Source organism: Procambarus clarkii, chromosome 7 (genome assembly GCF_040958095.1).
Source record: "Procambarus clarkii isolate CNS0578487 chromosome 7, FALCON_Pclarkii_2.0, whole genome shotgun sequence".
NCBI classification, from domain to species: Eukaryota; Metazoa; Arthropoda; class Malacostraca; order Decapoda; family Cambaridae; genus Procambarus; species Procambarus clarkii.
In genome coordinates, this window is record NC_091156.1 from 31,725,318 (window position 1) to 31,746,003 (window position 20,686).

The 20,686-nt window shown below is 41.0% G+C and overlaps 1 protein-coding gene across 1 annotated transcript; it reads left to right on the forward strand.

Moving 5' to 3' along the window:
- The first annotated feature begins 1,129 nt into the window (after window positions 1–1,129).
- Window positions 1,130–20,635, forward strand: LOC138349816 (xanthine dehydrogenase/oxidase-like). The gene is made up of 8 exons (XM_069315297.1): window positions 1,130–1,245; window positions 1,382–1,509; window positions 2,776–2,893; window positions 3,396–3,570; window positions 3,992–4,071; window positions 4,446–4,613; window positions 6,239–6,273; window positions 20,401–20,635. Exons 1-8 carry the CDS (start codon window positions 1,234–1,236, stop codon window positions 20,633–20,635), a joined length of 951 nt encoding a protein of 316 aa, XP_069171398.1. The 5' UTR covers window positions 1,130–1,233.
- Window positions 20,636–20,686: the final 51 nt, after the last annotated feature.

The following is a 20,686-nucleotide window of genomic DNA, read 5'->3' on the forward strand; positions in this document are numbered from 1 at the left end:
ATTCGCCAACTAAAATCTTTTGTTTATATTACAATCGATCCTCCGTGTTGTGTAGTAGAGAAAAATTGAGTTATATCCAGTTTACGTAAAGCTAAAAGTGGTCGACAGCACTCTTAGCCGACAGAAAAAACTTAGGAAGGTTTTCCTTCTTAGTGTGCCTACCTGAATATCGACGTAGCCGCTATGAAGGCGCAAAGAAGAAAGACATTCGTAAGCAGCTTCGTGAATCTGGCCCCTGGCTCTGTGACTGCGTGGGGTAGAGCTGACCTCTCACGACCGTCTAAAGCCCACCTTTCGTAAGAATGGAGAATGAACATGAGCGTAGATAAGAAAACTGGGTAAAGCAAAGGCCATATGTGTGACAATAGTGATCGTATGATTGGCGTAGATCATTTTGATCAGCATATACACAATCATAATTTCACTAGAAAGATTTATAATGGACATATATGATATTACTCAATTTTTTGTAAATGATTCTTCATATTGTACGTGTTGTAAAGAGGCCATTCAGCAGCTTTTTCAAATTCTACTTTCATGTAAAGTTGAATATCAAATAACTTTACAAAGTGAAACTTTATCCTTGGCTGCATGAAATCACAATTCTCTTCACAGGGAGAATAAATACAAGAAACGAGGACTTGCAGTGGTGCCGGTCAAGTTCGGCATCTCGTTAACGGCCACCTGCCTCAACCAGGCCGGAGCCTTGGTGATGGTCTACACTGATGGTTCTGTCCTGCTCAGCCACGGCGGCACAGAGATGGGTCAGGGCCTCCACACCAAGATGGTACAGGTAGGCTTCTACGCTCGTGAGTTCTACTACCAGCAGTGCAAGCATGCCGGGTCGTACAGGCGTGTTGGTGGTGCAAGCGTGCTGGCGGTGAAGGTTCTACATCGACATGAATGGATGCTGAGTACAGGAGTTCTACACAGACATATTCTAGGCATTGTGAGTGGTGCACAGGGTGAAGTAGATGGTAGTTATGTCATGCCTGCCAACAGAAACAGTCTTGGAGACTGAACTAAATTGAATTGTAAGACGTGAAGACAATAATGAACTGAGAGTTTGACAAGAACATTTGAGTGAGTTTAAATGTACACTTCATTCTCCAAAAGGTAGCATCTCGGGTGCTGCAGCTGCCGGTGGAGGAGATATACATAGCCGAGACGGCCACAGACAAGGTGCCAAACGCCGCTCCCACAGCTGCCTCCGCCTCCTCTGACCTTAATGGTATGGCTGTATTGGTAAGTTGTTCCATCGCCAGCCCTCGTGAACTTTAGAGCGTGTAACCTATTACCTACATATGGATCATGTCCTAAATTGGAGATTCAGTCAAAATAGGAATTTGCTAATTTGCTTTAAACTTTGTGTGACTCTCAGGAGGCCTGTAGCAAGATCATGGAGCGACTCAAGCCTTATATTGACCAGAATCCCGAGGGAGCTTGGAGAGACTGGGTCAACGCAGCCTACGTGGACCGCGTCTCGTTGTTCGCTACTGGCTTCTTCAAGTAGGTTGCTGAGGCGTTTGTGAAATCGTGCAGAGAAGCAACTATAATATATTCTTCAATAGCATACTGCAGTTCACACTAAAGATCACAATCATTCCAAAAAAATCTACCACTTACGGGCTATTCATGCCCATATCACCTCTTGGGTGGCTTAATTTTCATCAATCATACTGCAGACTTGTAGTGAGATACTGATGCAGGTGTAAAGTCTTTGTGAAGTCGTCGTGTTAGTTGACCAACCCTGTCCTCCCATAAAGAACGTCGCATTTCGCTCGTATGCGTTCCATAAGGACAAAAATTGTACATAAAAATGGAAGCTGCTTGGGTAAGTGACGTACTATCCCGTTTTCTGTTTTGGGTCCTCTGGTGAGTTAGGCGAGGACACTTCAAATTGACAGTTTCCTTGACGTTTGGGAAACCTTAGGAGCACGGGTTGAGTTGACATACCCCGAGGAGTCCCTCAGAGCTACACTGGTTGCACGGCAGCCATAATAATCATGTCCAATATTAATTTTGGAAGCGTCCGCGTGCTCTCTTAAAAGCTGTAATTTATTTTATATAAATGTATATGAGTTTCTGGAAATAGTTTCTTAAATCATTTTTAATTAAGTCTTTGAGTCTGCTCTTGTACCCAGTGAGGGAGATCTAGCTCGGTCTCTTTTAAATAATTTGAGTTGATATCATGATTCCTCACAGCAAGTCTCTAGTGTCTTAAAGCACAATTCTCTCAGTTTTGCAGTTTACCTTGTCTATTATGCACCCAAACCGATCTTTTTGGTGGCAGTGGAAAAGATTACAGGGTACATAATGGATTCAGGGACTGAACCCCATAATTCATTCAGCAAATCAAGTTACGGTCTTTACATTCAATCCCACAAGTTTGCGAAGTGTCTTATTATTAACCATTGTACCTGTTCAAGTTTTTATGCTTTCTGAGAGGCGAACTGCAGGATAAGGCTGCATATAATAGAGTTTGTCTCATATAGGTGGTGGTCAGTGAGCGCCTTTAAGTCCCTCCTTACCCGCGTCCGTTCGTCAGGTCCCGCGTCCATTCATCTAGGGAAACTGTAGTTCATGGTTTGACCACAAAGAGACCGTAGACTTGCTTCAAATTCACTGCATGGTTTGATTTAAGATCAGTTAAGTATTGCTCTTCGAGACAACATGAGTTGCTTAACCAAATATTTTAGGTACAAGTCTAAGCCATTGATTCGTGCTAGTATGAACACTAAGCAATACTCGTGCTGATCGCCGTGGGTGTTGCAGGACTCCTGACATCGTGAGATTCAACTTCGAGACGGGCGAGGGGCGGCCATTCAGCTATTTCTCATACGGAGCCGCCGCCACAGAAGTGGAAGTTGACTGTCTAACAGGAGACCACGCAGTGAGTACACCCAAGTGCTGTGATGGTCAAGACCGCTGCTGGTGCGGTGGTTGAGCAGGTAGTTGTTGTTAGTGGCATAAACTAGCAATTTTGTTGGCAAGGGGGTGACCTCATCTCGCCTGAGGTCAAGGTGAGATCAAAATGACAAAAGCACTTGCTCGTAAATCAAACGCCTGCATTTGCGGAAATTAATGACTCAACATTGATATAATGCAATATGTTCTGAACTTCTTAGATATGATGACGGATGCGAGGTAAAAATGTTACAGACCGCTGGACCACATGTTTCTGCCTCTTAAGACGGGTGGACCGCACGTTTCAGCCTCTTAGGACGGCTGGACCGCTCGTTTCAGCCTTTTCACAAACTCAGAACTCTGCTACAACGGTTTCCCACAAAATACGGACAACTTGTAATTTAAATTGCAAAATATTAGCAATTTTTGTTAAAAAATGGCTAAAAATATGTAATTTTATGCCAGCAAATTTGCATTCCATTGGACAGGTGCTACGAACTGATATCGTGATGGACGTGGGAGAGTCCCTTAACCCTGCCATAGACATTGGCCAGGTAGAGGGAGCCTTCATGCAGGGTATGCGGCTCTTCACCCTGGAGGAGCTCTGCTACTCCCCCGAGGGCGTCCTTCTCACACGAGGGCCCGGAATGTACAAGATACCAGGTACACCAACCTTCTCCTTCTCAACACCCTCACTTGTGAATCAATAATGTAAAATTTACTGAAATACAAAAACGGATAACATTACTCTAGGTGACATTAGTTAGTCTAGTGAGTTTGGGGCATCCCCGAAGTGTTCAGATATTGTAAATAAATTTAGAAAATTAAGCGATGGCCGTTGCCAAAGCATGGTCACTAGGCTACGGCCTAGTGTCATATAGTTTACAAGAGGCTTGTAATCAAGGCAGGATTATATAAATAGTGCCTTTTGCTGATGACGATCCACTGTGAATTTGTACCTTGTGAATCCTCCACTTGCCGCAGTCATTGTGAGCAGTGTTATTATTGAACTCATCAACTTCATTGTTACTAGCTTCATTAAAATAGTGTCACTATTTATTGTCTAACTTGGTATTGTTGACAGGTTTCCAGGATATCCCGAGGGAATTCAACGTGTCTCTTCTGCGAGGGGCGCCGAACCCAAGGGCGGTGTTCTCGTCAAAGGTCAGGCTTCATGACTTCACCAGATGATTTCTCTGAAACCTTTATACTCTTATATTGAACTCATTTGGAATGCCAATCGCTTGATCTCGATACATGCAGGTCAGCGTTCAATCTCCGACCGTCCAAGTGGTTGGGTGGCACCATTCCTTCCCCCCGTACCATCCCAAATCTTTATCCTGATCTCTTCCAAATACTATACAGTCGTAATGGCTTGGCGCTTCTTCCTGATAATTCCCTTCCTCTGAATTGCTTTAAATTCAATATTTTCTCTTTTTTAAATTAATAATGTTAATCGTCTGAAACAGTGTTACTGTGAGATTTTGGTCGAGTATATATGTGCTTTACATATTTACCTATCACACTCTGCTTCATAGGGCGTGGGTGAGTCGCCTCTCTTCCTGGCTGCGTCCGTATTCCATGGCATTAAACAGGCCCTGGCTGCCGCTCGCGCCGATAAGGGATTCGACCCAGTCTTCCGCCTGGACTCTCCTGCAACAGCTGAACGCATCCGCATGGCCGTTCCCGACTTCCTCACACGCAAGGTACACCATGGAGGGTTGTGTGTGTACTTGATTAAATATATCTAAAATAGAATGTTTGTCCAATGTTTAAGGGCAGATGTATGGGACTAATCTCATTAGGCTATGCAGGGTGGCTGGTAGGTGTTATGGTACTTGTATGCAGATCGGGGTCGTCCTCAATGCCCCCCTTGAAAGGGAAATGGTCCCCTATAGCGACCCCCATGAAGTTGGAGATGAAATGGTGGCCACAGGTTCCATAGAGTTTCATTGTATATTCATAGTGGCATAAATTCAGAATTCAGATACTGACGTGCAAAACCCCATATTGTGATGACAGTTCTTCACTCTGGCGGCTCCAAACACACTAAATAGCATAAATAGTTTTGGGGGTCAACCTAGGCACCATCAGGAACCCCATCGAATAACTAATTCATATATATTTTGGAGAAAAAAATGATGTAAATTCAGAGAATTGTCAGAGTTTGTTCTGAATGTCATCCAAGGTAACATAGGTCCTCAGTGGGGGTACAACCTCTGTGCTCGTGAAGCCCATGACGGATTCTGCAGTGGATCATGACAAGTAACGTAAAACGCACAAATTTAATTAGATTTCTAAATATAGATATTCTTGAGAACTCGATTGAATTATGTACAATTCACATGACAGTATTATCCAAAATATGGTATGAATGTTACTTGGGCTAATCACACTCAAATTGTCAAAGGATTATGGAGGGAATGCATAGAGAAATCACAATAGCATGATGCATCGCAGGAGCAAATCCACAAGGGCCACGATGAGGGCAACCTAGTTGCCCTCATCATAACCTACTTATACTCATTACACTTAGTCGTGGCCTGACAAAGGCAGCATCTGGGATCATCCCATGCGTAAGTTGGAACTCTCTTCACGGCCCTTGAGGATTTGTTCATGGTAGCCCGTCCTCCAAACAAAGACCCAAAAGTGATTCCATGCACCTGCCAAACCCCCTGTTTATGAATGAAAAACTTTTTACACACGACTCACAACTGTTGATGTTCGAATACTTTCGGAACAAGTGCTTCACTGACGAATTTTGTTCAAACCACAACGCTGAAAATGCTTCACCTAGATACTACAAATACAAATAATCGCCAACAGAACCTAAACACTAACCTAACCTAACCTAACCTATGCCTATATATGCACAATATGCTAATATATTATAATAATAATTTATATTTGAGAAAATTCCCGTTTTGAGTGAACAACGTGTAAAAATTTATGAATTCGTCTGTGTTCGACCGCCGGATTGAATGGACTTGAATTGAGGACGGGTTGGTTCATGGACTGAATGGCTTATACAAATAACATAAGAATCAAGGTAACTGCAGAAGGCCTATTGCCCCACACGAGGCAGCTCCTATCTGAACTTAGAATAGAATGCATACCTATTACAACACCCTTAAAAGTGTTTAACCCATTTGTCTGAAAAAATAAACAAACGGCAAAAATTAGGTATAGGAAATTTGTTTATTATCCTAATTTTATCCCGACATCAAGATGTGCCATATGAGCCGAATAATCCAATTTAAAATATGTAATTATTAAAATCCATATGAAAATGTTTATGTAAATTGTCATTAAAAATTTTTTCCCCCCACAGATTGAGCCAGCAAGCCCTGGAACGTTCAAGCCGTGGTCTGTGAGAGTTTAGGTGCAGACACCAGGAGATATCTTGACGACATTAGTCTCTCAAGGGTTTTTTTTTTTGGTCAAAAAGAGTTCATGTTCAAATTGGCCGTCGTCTTACTTTAGTAATGTGTGAGGAGCTTGTACCTTCTGGTTTGTGTTCACAGGGGTCTTGCTTCAGTCAATTATGTCTAAAAAAAAATTAATTCCACCATTTTATGGATTACTCTCCAGTTGAACGGTAATATGTACAATGTTAAATTAAGTATTATTGGTGAAGCCAGATATACTAGTGGCGTTTGTCAAGTAGGTGAATTAGTGTAAAATGGTTAAAATGTGTGCAGAAATTTCCTGCTTGACACAAAATGGTTCTCTGAAGAGAACCATTGTGGCAAAACTACCGAAAACGCGTTAAGCATTCTCTATTATTCACATGTGGTTATTCTGCATATATATATATATATATATATATATATATGTATATATATATATGTGTGTGTGTGTGTGTGTGTGTGTGTGTGTGTGTGTGTGTGTGTGTGTGTGTGTGTGTGTGTGTGTGTGTGTGTGTGTGTACCTGATGTCAGATATCTGCAGGAGCTGAAGGAGGCATTTGAGCAGAATTCTATGTTGCGTTTCACTTACGAGATGGAGAAGGATGGGAAGCTGCCCTTTCTAGATGTAACAGTCATGGAAAGGAGCGGAGTTTTCCACACTGCAGTCTACACTAAGGAAACAAACATAGGAATGTGCCTGAATGCCAACAGTGACTGCCCAGACAGGTACAAGAGGAGTGTTGTTAACGCTTATGTCGATCGTGCTCTCAGCCACAGCTCAGAATGGAAGCAAGTCGACGAAGAACTCTGTAGGGTAAGGTAGGTCCTAGTCAACAACGGCTTCTCCAATGGTTTCGTGGAAGACATCATAAGAAGGAAAGTGAAACGCCATGCAACCTCAGAAGAGACAACTAACACAACACCTATACCCCATATTAGACTATTTTACAGGAACTTCTTTTCCACAGCCCATAAAACGGAGGAAAGGGTCCTGAAAGATATTGTTTGTAGAAACGTTATCCCTACAGACAAAAATCAGAAGATACAACTGACAATTTACAATAAAACCAAAAAAACGGCCAACCTACTAATGAGAAACTCTCCAGACACAAAGCAGAACGCTTTAAAAGAGACCAACGTCGTCTATGCCTTCAAATGCCCTCTTGGGGACTGTAAGCCTCAAAAAACTCAGTATATAGGCAAGACAACAACATCTCTTTCCAGGCGTTTAACGATGCATAAGCAACAGGGCTCCATTAAGGAACATATAGTCTCTTCCCACAACCAAACCATCACCAGAGAAATCTTAGCAAACAACACAGAAATCATCGATAGATACAGCGATAGCAGGCGGCTTAGCGTCTGCGAGGCACTACACATCAAGAAGTCAACACCAGCAATCAACAGCCAATTAATGCACAACCATATTCTACCCACTTCAAGACTCCACTCCAATATAGAAGCATCAAGAAATATGGGCCAATAAAAATAGGCCTTCTGCAGTTACCTACCTTTAATACCCATTGTGTCGTGTCCTGTCTTGTGTTAAAAGTTTATTTTCACCTCATCCAAAACTATTGTAACATGTCACCTCACCCAAATGTAGGTATAAAAACTCGAAGATGTTTAAGCTCTATTCAGTTAAAGTTGTGTGTGTGTGTGTAAACTAAAGTCTTTGAAGATGTAATAAGTTTTACGAAACGCACTCAAGTGTCGCGTCAGACTAGAAATAAAAATGAATTTTGGAGAATTGATCTTTGAATTACCATCAACAGTGAAAAAAAACGTAAGAAAGATGGAGAAAATTCGTGTTAGAATTATTAATCTTACTTTTTCGGTCATATTTAATAATAAATGTCTACAGGAAAGACTGCTACCAAAATATACTAATATATATATATATATATATATATATATATATATATATATATATATATATATATATATATATATATATATATATATATATATATATATATATATATATATATATAAAAAGTTACCCCACCCAAAATACCATATCACCTCATTCAAAATGAGTATAAGTTCGATGAATCTGTGTGTAAATAAAGTCATTGACTGTAGTAAGCATTACGAAATGCGTTCAGGCGTCAGACAAATAAAAAAAAAATTTTGGAGAATTAATATTTTTATTACCACCAACAGTGAAGAAAAACATAAGAAATATTGAGAAAATTTGTGTTAGAATTATTAATCATAATTATTATTCTTAATTATTAATCATAATTATTATTCGCCTCATATTCAACAACATATATATATATATATATATATATATATATATATATATATATATACATATATATATATATATATATATATATATATATATATATATATATATATATATATATATATATATATATATATATATATATATATATATATATATATATATATATATATATATATATATGCAAACTAGCCTGAATGCTCCCCAGGACTATATGCGATTGAAAACTCACACCCCAGAAGTGACTCGAACCCATACTCCCAGGAGCAACGCAACTGGTATCTACAGGACGCCTTAATCTGCTTGATCATCACGACCGGACATAAAGAAGTGATAGCCGAAGCTATTTGAACCACTTCCCCGCCGGAACTCGGATGGTAATCTTGGGCATAGCATTTTATCAAATCACCTGATTCTTTGGGGCACATGCGAGGAACACAAATGCAAACAAGCCTGAATGGTCCCCAGGACTATATGCGATTGAAAACTCATACCCCAGAAGTGACTCGAACCCATACTCCCAGGAGCAACGCAACTGGTATCTACAGGACGCCTTAATTAACGAAAAAGACATATGAAATACATGATAGGTACAAAAATGAAATATCATACGAAACTCTTAACTGCTACAACCCAGTAGCAATCCCATATCATATCCTAGATTCACTAACTGTCCATATGAAGTGGCTGCTCAACACTTGGCTTACCACTTACTACTCCCACACTAAATGGGGTTGCAATCTCTTCATGACACTATTGTACAATCAGCCCAAAAAGTACATAAAACTCAGCCTGTGGCTGAAACACCAGAAACATCTGCATAAATATTCCCCAACACAAGAAGAAATCAATCTCTCACCTTACACTGCATCTTGTATGCAATACACATTCAAGCACTCCCCTTATATATTCCTGTGTATCCACCATAAACATCTGATCTGTTTCTCGAGGCTCACTACCATATATATCTCTAGGTCCTCCAAAATACTCAAAAGGCTCTTCTGCATTTCTCCCAAAACTGCTGCACAATGAAGTCCTCTTCAAACACCAGTGATGCTTCACCATTGATTCCACGGAGACACGTGAAACTCCTCTTCGCTGCTCCTTTACACTGCTTGAGGAATTTCTCACTATGGAGTTCTGCTCTCCCACAGATTTCAGCATACACTTCTCCAGCCTCGAAGTTTCCTCCATTAAATCCTACCCGGGCCTCGAAGTTCTACCATCAACTCCTCCTCAAACAAACCTGTAATTTCATTGCCATGCCAGTAAAAATGTTTCACTCCTAAAATATAATTAAATGTATTCACAGAAAATAAAACGCCTCCATCTCTTTAAACTCTAACACCTAGCCACTACGGTCCTCCCCTATCTTGGGCGGGTCCATTTCGACATGCTGCCGGCCGACGCCCTGGTCGCGAGGCTCGGGGCAGCTTCCCTCAGTCATTCAGCCACTGACACTTGGCTACACGCACCAGCCACTGGCTACACGCTCACACAGTGAAGTCTTCAAGGGCTCCACAAGCCGTCTAGTTAGCAGGCGTAAACATTGAATTCTTCCAGGACTCCACCAGCCCTCTGGCTAACACGCGCACACAGTGAAGTCTTCAAGGGCTCCACAAGCCGTCTAGCTAGCAGGCGTAAACATTGAAGTCTTCCAGTGCTCCACTAGCCAACTCACTAGCACGTTCGAACAATAAAGTCTACCAGCTCTCCACAAGCTAGAATGCTCAAACAGAGGAATCTTGCAGCGCTCCACTAGCCCTCTGGCTTGCAAGCTCAGACAGTGAAGACTTCCAGCGCTCTACTAGCTCACTCGCTAGCACACTCCAACGGTGATTACTTCAAGCGCTCCACTAGCCCTCTAGCTAGCACGCTCAAACAGTGCATGCTTGCTAGTACACTCCAGCAGAGGGGTTCGTAGGACTACCTGTTTACTGCTTCACTCGCTCTGCGTTTCTGCCGTCTGCCACCAATCAAAAGTACCTCATTATCTTCCAGAACAGCAGACTAGAAGATGGGAAACATTGTTAACGGGAGGGTCAACTCTTTTAACTCTGAACCTGGATCATAAATGACGCAAAGGTCCATCACAATGATATTTATGTGTTGTAACACTCACAAGGTATTCCTGTGTTGCAGCACTCACAACACTATATTTATGTGTTGTAACACTCACAAGGTATTCATGAGTGACAGCGTTGCAACTCACACAACACGTTTTTATGTTCTACAAATCTCACATATCTTATTTTAATGAAGGGTTAAAATTTGAATCCTTTCACGATATAAACATTGCATTCCTAATATTTAAATAAATAAGCATAATTGATTGCATAGATCGATAAAAGGTGATTGAAAAGAGAACGAATGAGTTATTAAATACAAGAACAGAAAGTGATTAAATATTCAAAACAAAATTCAATAAATCAATCATATGCGAACGAATAGTTAATAAAACTGATTAAACAGATATATATTCGTGTTAAATATCTAGATAAGGGTGATTGTATTATTAAATAAATGATGACTGAACAAATAAATATAATATGATAAAAAGAGAAAATATAATACATGCGAGAATTTATAAATAAAACATGATTGAACATAGACAATTTGATTAAATAAACATTGGATAATATTGAATAAATAGTTTTGGGTTAAACTAAAATATTTTTTAGCTAATATATGGAAAAAAGGAAGTCCAGTGAGGGTCCCGAGAGTTCGAACTGGTGACCGCGTGAACACAGAGTCCGACCTCCCAGTCTGACCACGACGCTTCCTGCTAGATGAAGAACTCATCACTCATACATTCATTCGCTTCATCATACATCATCATCTGACATTTGAGGCATGATGAGAAAAAATCAGTAAGGAAACGAATCTCTGTGAGGAAGCAAGGTAAAATAAGGCAATTATGAGGATTACCAGGCCAATTACCAATTACAATTACCAGGCCAGTATTATCATGATAACACTTGGAAGGGATATTAATATCATATTGAATATATAGAGACGAAATGAAAGAATGGAAGCTACCACTTGGACCATTGGGAATCAAACGGGGTCTCGGTAAGATGCTAGAGGAAGGAGTAGAGTAACGGTGCCCAAGCAAGCATCGTGGATCGATTACAAACGTTTTTTGTAAGCAGCACATATCTAATAAATTTATGCAGACTGAGGTGTACACAGTTGTTCTCACCAGTTCTTTATCGTATATAAAATAGTTATGGAACTTGGTATATCTCTAATAAAATATTTGTTTTGCACAGGCTGTTTATAGGCATAGATGTTCACCTAGATGTAGTCACCTAGACACGATCACAAAGATGTGATTAGATGTTCTCACTTAGATGTTCTCACTCTATAAATCTGTCTGCCAACTTGTTTAATTAAAGCTTAAATATTACTGATACCTTAAGCTGATTTTGTAATGTTAATGTTTGTTTTAGTAATGATCGCAAGGTAGGAATCCCAGTTGAATGCTTAGAGAAAAAAGGGATACATTAGTATATTTGACGAATAGATTTGACTAAAAATTTTCTTTTAGTTGGACACAAGTGTTAAAACCCAGAACAAACAGATCGTTGGAACATGACTTTATAATGTGTTTCAACTTATAAGTTTCAAATTCTTACCCTCAGCTTTGTCAAAAGATTTTCTTGAAGTTTTCCTTCTACACTGAAGACTTTGTGAATTGATTCTTAAATTGTATAAATTGCCTAAATTGTATATTATAGCGATAGTTAAGGAAATTATGGTAAATTCATTTCAACATATTTTTTATTATAATTCTTTATTGATTCAAAGGAGAAAACAATTTTGGATGACAAACTTACTATAAATAATAGTCTACATATAGAGGAACAAAAATACACAAACATAACACGAATGCATACACATATGTTGTGAGTTTTGCAAATTATAGGAACAGCGTTTTGTGAGTGTTGCAAGACAGGAATGAGGTGTTGTGAGTGTTACTTCACAGGACTGATGTGTTATCATGAGATTATTTTGAGATGATTTCGGGGCTTAGCGTCCCCGCTGCCCGGTCCTCTACTATTATCTTTTTTGTTTCAAACCCCCAGGGATACGCCCTTAGAAGCTGTCTAACTCCCAGGTACCTATTTACAGCTAGGTAACGGGCACCAGGGTGAAAGAAACTCTGCTCATTTCTTTCCGCCACCACCGGGGATCGAACCTCGAACCTCAGGACTACGCATCCAAATTGCTATCCACTCAGCTGTCAGGCTCCTGAATTTGATGCGCAAGTACTTGGGCCATCAGGGATCGAACACAAACGTATTTTATAGGAAGCACTGGTCTAATAAATTTTAGCAAGCTGAAGTGTACACTTTAGGAAGCTGAAGTGTACACATTTGTTAATGACATTAAATTATTTAATGTCATTATTGTTAATAACTTTTAAAAATTTACGGCATTAAACACATTCATTAAATTTCTTTATTGAAACTAGAGAGGAAAGAATCTTGAATGACAACCTTGATGGAAATGGAAGTCTACAATAGAGAAACAAAAATACACAGACGTAAAACGTATGTCGGAAATTTCCGACTCCCCAAAACAAACTCATATTACGATAAGATAAAATTATTGTGCTAGGAAATTAAATTTACTAATATTACTAATTAATAGCTTAGTGACGCCAAAACCTTCCTACTATACATGGCCGTTGTTGCATCAGTTGCCCTAGTTCCTATGAGAACCATCACTTTATTCAAATCAAATTAAACCCAGTCTAATCTCTGCTTAGTTTACTAGGTAGTTTAGACTGTAAATGGATTTAATTCATCAAAACAAATTATACCTTTATCTCTAGGTGTTATGGTTGTGGTAAGCGAAACAATCTTTGTCCACATGGTTTTATTCTCCGCCAGTAACAACAACAAAACAATTATCAGGAACATGAAATATTATTAACAAGATCATAAACAAAAGAGCATCTGCTCCAAACATGCTACCTCCAACATCTGTAGTACTCAATCCCAACATTCCTCCCCTTTTAAATAAACTATATCCCTACAGGTTAAGTCTATCAGGCGGTCGCATGACTCTTCCTGATTTTCTCAACTGGGAGTCCTGACCTGTTACTTCTGGGAAACATTTTTCTGAATTACTCCTTGTAGAGTCCATAGGGTTAACTGTATCCCCATTACCCTCTGCTGCCCCTTGCTCTGCCTCCCGGTCTCCTGCAGGTGCTGCTATCCCTTCATTATTAGGATGGATATCACTAGTTGCCCCACCCCCATCTGAAGGGTCTTCAAAATTCCCTGTGAACCTTGGCATGAGCTGATCTGCATGCCTTTTCCAATTAATGTTCCCAAAACTCTGCACTTGCACAGTGAAATTCCTGCGGCCCAGGACCTCCCTAATTTTTCTTTCTACCCAGGGCTTTCCACTTCCAAAATTCCTTGCATATACTGCATCCCCCTCATTAAACAACAATTCCTCTCCCTGAGCCAACTGACTGGCCAAGCTAGTTACCGATTTCTCTTTATCGGGATCTGTCTTTACTGCTTCCATGTGCACTTTAAAGTGCCTATTAAACAGTAATTCAGAAGGAGATTTACCAGTAGTAGAATGAACAGTTTTCCTTTGATTATATAAAAATCTACGAAGCCTTGTATTAATAGTACCTTCCGTAAACCGCTTTAACCCTTCTTTCAAGGATCTCACTGCTCTCTCTGCTAGACCATATGAAGAAGGATTATAGGGGGCAGGTGTTACATGTTTAATATCATTTTTTCGAAAAAAAATCTTCAATTTCCACAGAAACAAAATAAGGAGCATTGTCTGAGACAATTATGTCTGGCAATCCAAAATTACAAAATGTTTTTCTTAGTAATTCACAAGTTACAGATGATGTGGTGGAATTACACACATGCACATCCAGAAATTTGTTGTATGAATCCACCACCACTAGGTAATATTTGTTAACCATAGGTCCCGCATAATCTACATGAAGTCTAGACCAGGGTTTTCCAGTGCATGGCCAAGAAAGTACTGGGGCCTGTGGTTTCTGATGATTCTTAGAGCAAATATGACAATTTTTTGTTACCTCAGCAATATCCTGGTCTATTTTTGGCCACCAAACCCAACTTCTAGCTTCTGCTTTCATAGCATATATGCCATTATGGCCTACGTGCAGCTGTTCCAAATCTTACATCTCAATTCCCCAGGCACCACCACTCTATTCTTATACAAGAGTACATTCTGGTGAATACTAAGGTCAGCCTTTACTGCAGCATACTCTGACAATAATAAATTATCATTCCAACCATATTTGACATATTTCATCAACAGACTTAATTTGGGATCTCTACCAGTTTCCTTCCTAATAGTCTGGAATGAAATATCCTCAAAAGACTTAGATTCCACCAGGTTAACATACTCCACTGGAATACTGGAATTAAATTTTTCTGTTGCAGGCAATCTACTTAATGCATCAGCTACTACATTATCCTTGCCTGGCTTAAACTCTAAATCATACTCAAACTGCGAGAGTAATGCCCATCTTTGAATTCTAGCATTGGCATTAACTGGAATCTGCTTACTTCTGCCAAGCAATCATAGCAGGGGTTTATGATCTGTTCTAGCAAGAAATTTCCTCCCCAGCAGAAAATACCTCAGTTTTTTTACAGCATATACCAAAGCTAAGGCTTCTTTATCTAACTGAGAATAATTCTGTTCTGCAGGAGATAATTTCTTGCTAGCAAAATATACTACTTTATCCTGACCATCTACTTCCTGTAATAATACACAACCCACTCTTACTGGGGAAGCATCTACCTCCAGTTTTAACGGGAGTCTACCTGTAAAATTAGTGAGCACTGGAGAATTGATCAATTCCTGCTTAATATTCCTGAATGCATTTTCCTCTCTTGCTGCCCACTTAAATCTAGCCCCTTTTTTCAACAGTTCATACAAGGGTGCTAATTTTGTTGAAAAGTTCTTCACGAACTTACAAAAATATGTAACCATCCCAACAAAAGACTGTACTTCCCCAACTGATGTTAGGGCTGTGGCATCTATTATAGCAGCTACTTTTTTGTGAGAAGGAGTAAAGCCCTTACCTGAAATATGATACCCCAGGTATTCAATGGCCTTGGTCTTCAACGTTGTTTTTCCCATATTAATCTTCACATTGTGCTTTTGCAAAAGATTCAAAACTTGTTCTAATCTAGCATCATGCACTTCCTCATTCTTTCCCCATACAATAATGTCATCTAAAAAACTAGCCACACCTTCAATGTTAACTAACAACTGGGACATGAATCTCTGAAAAATTGCTGGAGACGAGGAGAGTCCAAAAGGAAGTCTTTTATACTTAATAACCCCTTGTGGGTATTAATCTCTAACAATTTCTGGCTCTCCTCCTCTATAGAAATTTGCAAGTAAGCATCTTTCAGGTCAATCTTAGAAAAAATTGCCCCATTGCAGACCACTGACAACAACTCATCTATCTTAGGTAAAGGGTACTTCTCACAGTGTATGCGGTTGTTCAGTTCCTTGAAGTCTGCACAGATTCTCAAGGATTTCCGATCTGCCTTCAACACTGGTACAATTGGGGCTGCCCACTCACTATGTGTAATTGGCTCTAAGATGTCTTCTGCCACATGCTTTTCTAGGGCTGATTCTACCAATTGCTTGTAATGAAACGGCACTGTTCTTGCCTTGAAAAATTCAGGTGAAGCCCCACTTTTCAGGTGAATTTTTGCCACCATGCTATTAATTGGCTCATCTGCCTCCACTGAATATTTATCTAACATTTGTTCGGCACTTTTAATTGTTTTAACTATCGACAATTCATCTAGGCCCGCCAAGAAAATTCCCACTTTTTCCATGAGATCCTTACCACATAGGCTAGGGTTATGTGAATCCACTATATAAAAATCCTGGACAATTTCTTTTCCATTATAACCTACTTTTGCCGACACCTTGCCATAGACCTTAATCGGTACATTATCATAAGCACTTAATGATTTTTTACCTGGTTTTACATTCAACTGCAAGGTATCTGCCCAATCTCTAGACAATGTTGACGCTGCAGCACCAGTGTCCAGTTCCAAGGGAACTAACTTCCCATTAATTACAAAATTCACCACTTGTGACTTCACTGAACATACCTTTTCTTTCACCGAATACAGTCGGTTTTCCTCACCTGCAGCTTCTTCAGACTAGTTACCTTCCTCTACTGCCATGACCACAGTACCACTACCTCTTCTTCCTGCATTCCCTGGTCGTCTCCTCTCCCAGCCCTTGCTGTTCCTGTTCAGATATTCCCTACACACTCTCTGCAAGTGTTCCTCCTTGTTACAAAAGTTGCATATATATGCACGAAACTTGCACTTGCTACTTATGTGCTTGTATCCACAGTGTGTACATCTGGTCTGGCCCTGTACGACCATAATTTCCTGAGTAGAAGTCTTACTTCCAAAAGTCCTTTCCAGGCTCAATATCTTATCGAGCACTGTCCATGAAGTCATCGATTGTAGATCCAAATTTTCTGCCACCAGGTTAGGGAAATAATTCTCCTTTTCCACTGCCATGATCAACTGGTCCCTAACCCTGCCGTCCAACTGTGCTCCGAAGTTGCAGTGGTTAGCCAAAGCCTTCAATTCAGCAAATAAATCCTGTACGGATTCCTGCTGCTTTTTCGTCCTCTTCTGGAAATCCATCAAACTCCTGTGATATGATGGTTTCACCACATACTGACGTTTAAGCAGAGCAATCAGGTCTTCATAGGTCTTCGTGTGAGGAAGCTCAGGTGCACACAAATTTCCGAGAACACTAAATGCTTCAGAACCCAGTAAAACTAAGAGTACTGCTTTCTTGTTGTCGTCCTCCTTAATCTCCCGGTACTGAAAGTTTGCTTACAGCAGGTTGAGCTACAGATACAACGAGATCTTGGCAGTATTTAACGGCTCCATTGACATGAGCAGCATAGCCATTACCATGGTGGTAGCACACTCCACTGTTGTATGCAAAGCGTCCACTCGTCCACACGACGTACCCTGCTCTCTCTTGATCCTCACACCATGTCTCGTACCCAGGCTCTCTGCCGGAGATGTTTAATCCTCGTCGCCACTGTTATGGTTGTGGTAAGAGAAACAATCTTCGTCCACATGGTTTTATTCTCCGCCAGTAACAACAACAAAACAATTATCAGGTTTATGATTATTAACAAGATCATAAACAAAAGAGCATCTGCTCCAAACATACTACCTCCAACATCTCTAGTACTCAATCCCAACACTAGGGGAAATTTTCCACAGCCACGATCAGCTGATTCCGGTTGAACGAAAGTCACGAACTGTATAACATTTACGTATATGTGTTTTTAATCATATGAGACTTCAGTTCAATAATATAACCAGCGGAATATTGTCTGCCGATGTCTGAAGTGCATTATTAAGACGTAAAATAACGTCGGTAACGTCTTATTAAATAATAAAACAACGTAGAATATCGTGACTTGTCTGCCGAGATTGTGCGCCGAGAGGATGGTAGAGGGTGCACGAGACACTTGCTCTCCTAGAACCACAACGACAACGGTCCCAAGAAGCTCGCCACTAGCATCGCGTTAATTTGGGAATATCAGCGCAATTACGGACCCCAGACGCTGCTGCCTGCTTCATCCAACATTGGGGGACATCACGTCCGGTCGGATAAGTGTTAATCTAGTAGTTTTTATGACCATATTAACTTTAGATTGTCCTACCGTTGTGACGTAGGAACATCAAAAACCCTAGGAAGTTTAATTCAATAAAACGCTTAATCCCGTGAATGGAGATTAGCTGAGATGATTGTAATTCAATAGAAATTACATTGTATGTTCTTCCAGCGTGGAAGTATATCTACGAGAGCCGGTCATCTCCACTTGTGAATGACGTGTCCACGCCGCCAACACGTTGAGACAGGATTTAACTGGATTCGGGAGACTGTCAGATGCACTTCTCATTACTTGCTCGACAGCGAAGCTGATAAACCTTTAGTTATGATATTGTAGATAGTTTACTAACTCCCTAACCATTATTTAATTATAAGATATATCATTGAAATTATGCAAAGATATTTAATTCATTAGGTATGAATATGAACTATAGATCTATGATATGCATAGATCTAGCAGAAATAAATCTACTCCCTAGAATTTTGTGCAAGTGGAAATATCCAACTAATCATTAAACTTTATACAGTACACTCATGTAATTTATTCATACAGTCCATTTAATTAATTTATGATTATAGTAAACTTTGGTTCCAAGGGGTTGTCATAGCCAGGGGGTGGTAATGGGGGACGAGCTTCTATGACCTATATAAAGCTCCTATACGGCGAGCGTCTCAATTAGCCTCTGACAACCAAGTCCAACTCTTGACCTGTACGGGAGGGCTTAGTCTTTAAGTCTGGCGGAACTGCTTTTACCGACAGGAGAAGGGGCGAGAGCGTGCCTCTGACGCCTTAAAACCAGGTGCTCCAGGAAGATGCGACACGATAGCCTGAGAAGGCAGCCTATCTAGGGGAAGGAAAACCTTGATTTTAAACCTCCGCTGCCTTGCGGCCATACCCCTTTTTTGGGAAAGGCTTCATGAGTCAACCTCGAGGAAAACTCCGGAGTTGGAGCCCCTAAGGCAGTTCGTTGTTGACGTCGACCTCGTTCTGGCAGCTCCTGCGACGGAGCTGGAACCATGTGTACTGGCATTTGCCTTTCTATTGGATAATTTCAGCAACGTGGAGAGGAGGGGACCTGCTGCATGGGTAACAGCTTCTCCTCCATATCTACCTACCCAGGCTTTGCGCCCTGGAGAGGACACTCTAGCTTCGCCTCACAGCGTCTAACCAAAAAGTCGAACCAACACGGGAAGTGACAGTCTATCGGTTTTAAGTCTTCTGCTCGATTCGCGAAGAGTGTGACGCCAGGGGTTGCTTCCGACGGTGGGAGGGGTCATCGCGCCCCACTGGGCAGCTACCGCCCGCTTCAAGCTGGGCAAACCCCAGCCAATATGGAGTTGCATCACCACGGTCCGTTAACCTCTCTGGATGCGTGGGGTTTAGGGTGAAAACCGACAAGCGGCCCAACAACTTTGCAACAAGCAATACTAAACCACAAAAAAATATATCAACTGCCCTAAAGCTGAGCACCTGGAACGTCAGGACACTGACACCAGGTTTCTCTGACGACCTGCAAGAAATCAACGACGCCCGAAAAACAGCAATCATCGATAGGGAGCTGAGCAAACTGCAGATGGATATTGTTGCTCTCAAAGAGACCAGGCTCCCAGGATAAGGATCTATGAGAGAGAAGGCCTTCTATTTCTTCTGGCATGGAAAATCTCCAAATGACACCAGAGACCATGGTCTGGGATTTGTCGTCAGGAATGCACTGTTGGGACACATTATGCCACCGACGGGGGAACCGAACGAATTCTGTCTCTGCAACTGCACTCCCAAACAGGACCAGTCAATGTAATTAGTACATATGCACCAACCCTGACTTCTCCAGTAGAGCAAAGGAAAAATTCTACGATGACCTCAATAGTCATAGCGAGAATCCCTGTAAAGGAGCCACTGTTCATTCTCGGCGACTTCAACGCCAGAGTGGGTGCTGATCACAACTTTTGGCCCACTTGTCTGGATCAAATCTGCATAGGGAGGATGAATGAGAACGGGCAACGTCTGATAGAACTCTGTTGCCTTCATGGTCTCTGTGTCACCAACACGTTCTTTACCACAAAGCCTCAGCACTGAGTCTCTTGGAGACACCCCAGATCCAAGCACTGGCACCAGCTTGACCTGATTCTTACCAGGCCTGCAAGTCTACCCAGCGTCAAGATTATGCGTAGCTACCAGAGTGCTGTCTGTGACACCGACCACTCCCTGGTATGTAGCAGTATCATGATACGAACAAAGAAGATTCATCACACGAAAAAGAAGGGCAGACCTCTCATCGACTCCACCAAGACCCGCAACCAGGACAAGGTGGAATATTTTGGACGTGTGCTCGAGGAAGCTCTCCCTGGCTCAGCCGGGGTCACCGCCTGAAAGAGATGGGAGCACTTCAGAGACGCTGTGTTCAACGCTACCATTTCCACC

What these genes read in the sequence shown, in the direction of transcription:
- LOC138349816 (XM_069315297.1), top strand. An exon ending in CGGAATGTACAAGATACCAG is followed by an intron (nt 3,571 to 3,991) that starts GTACACCAACCT and finishes TATTGTTGACAG; the next exon opens with GTTTCCAGGATATCCCGAGG. An exon ending in CCGACTTCCTCACACGCAAG is followed by an intron (nt 4,614 to 6,238) that starts GTACACCATGGA and finishes TTCCCCCCACAG; the next exon opens with ATTGAGCCAGCAAGCCCTGG.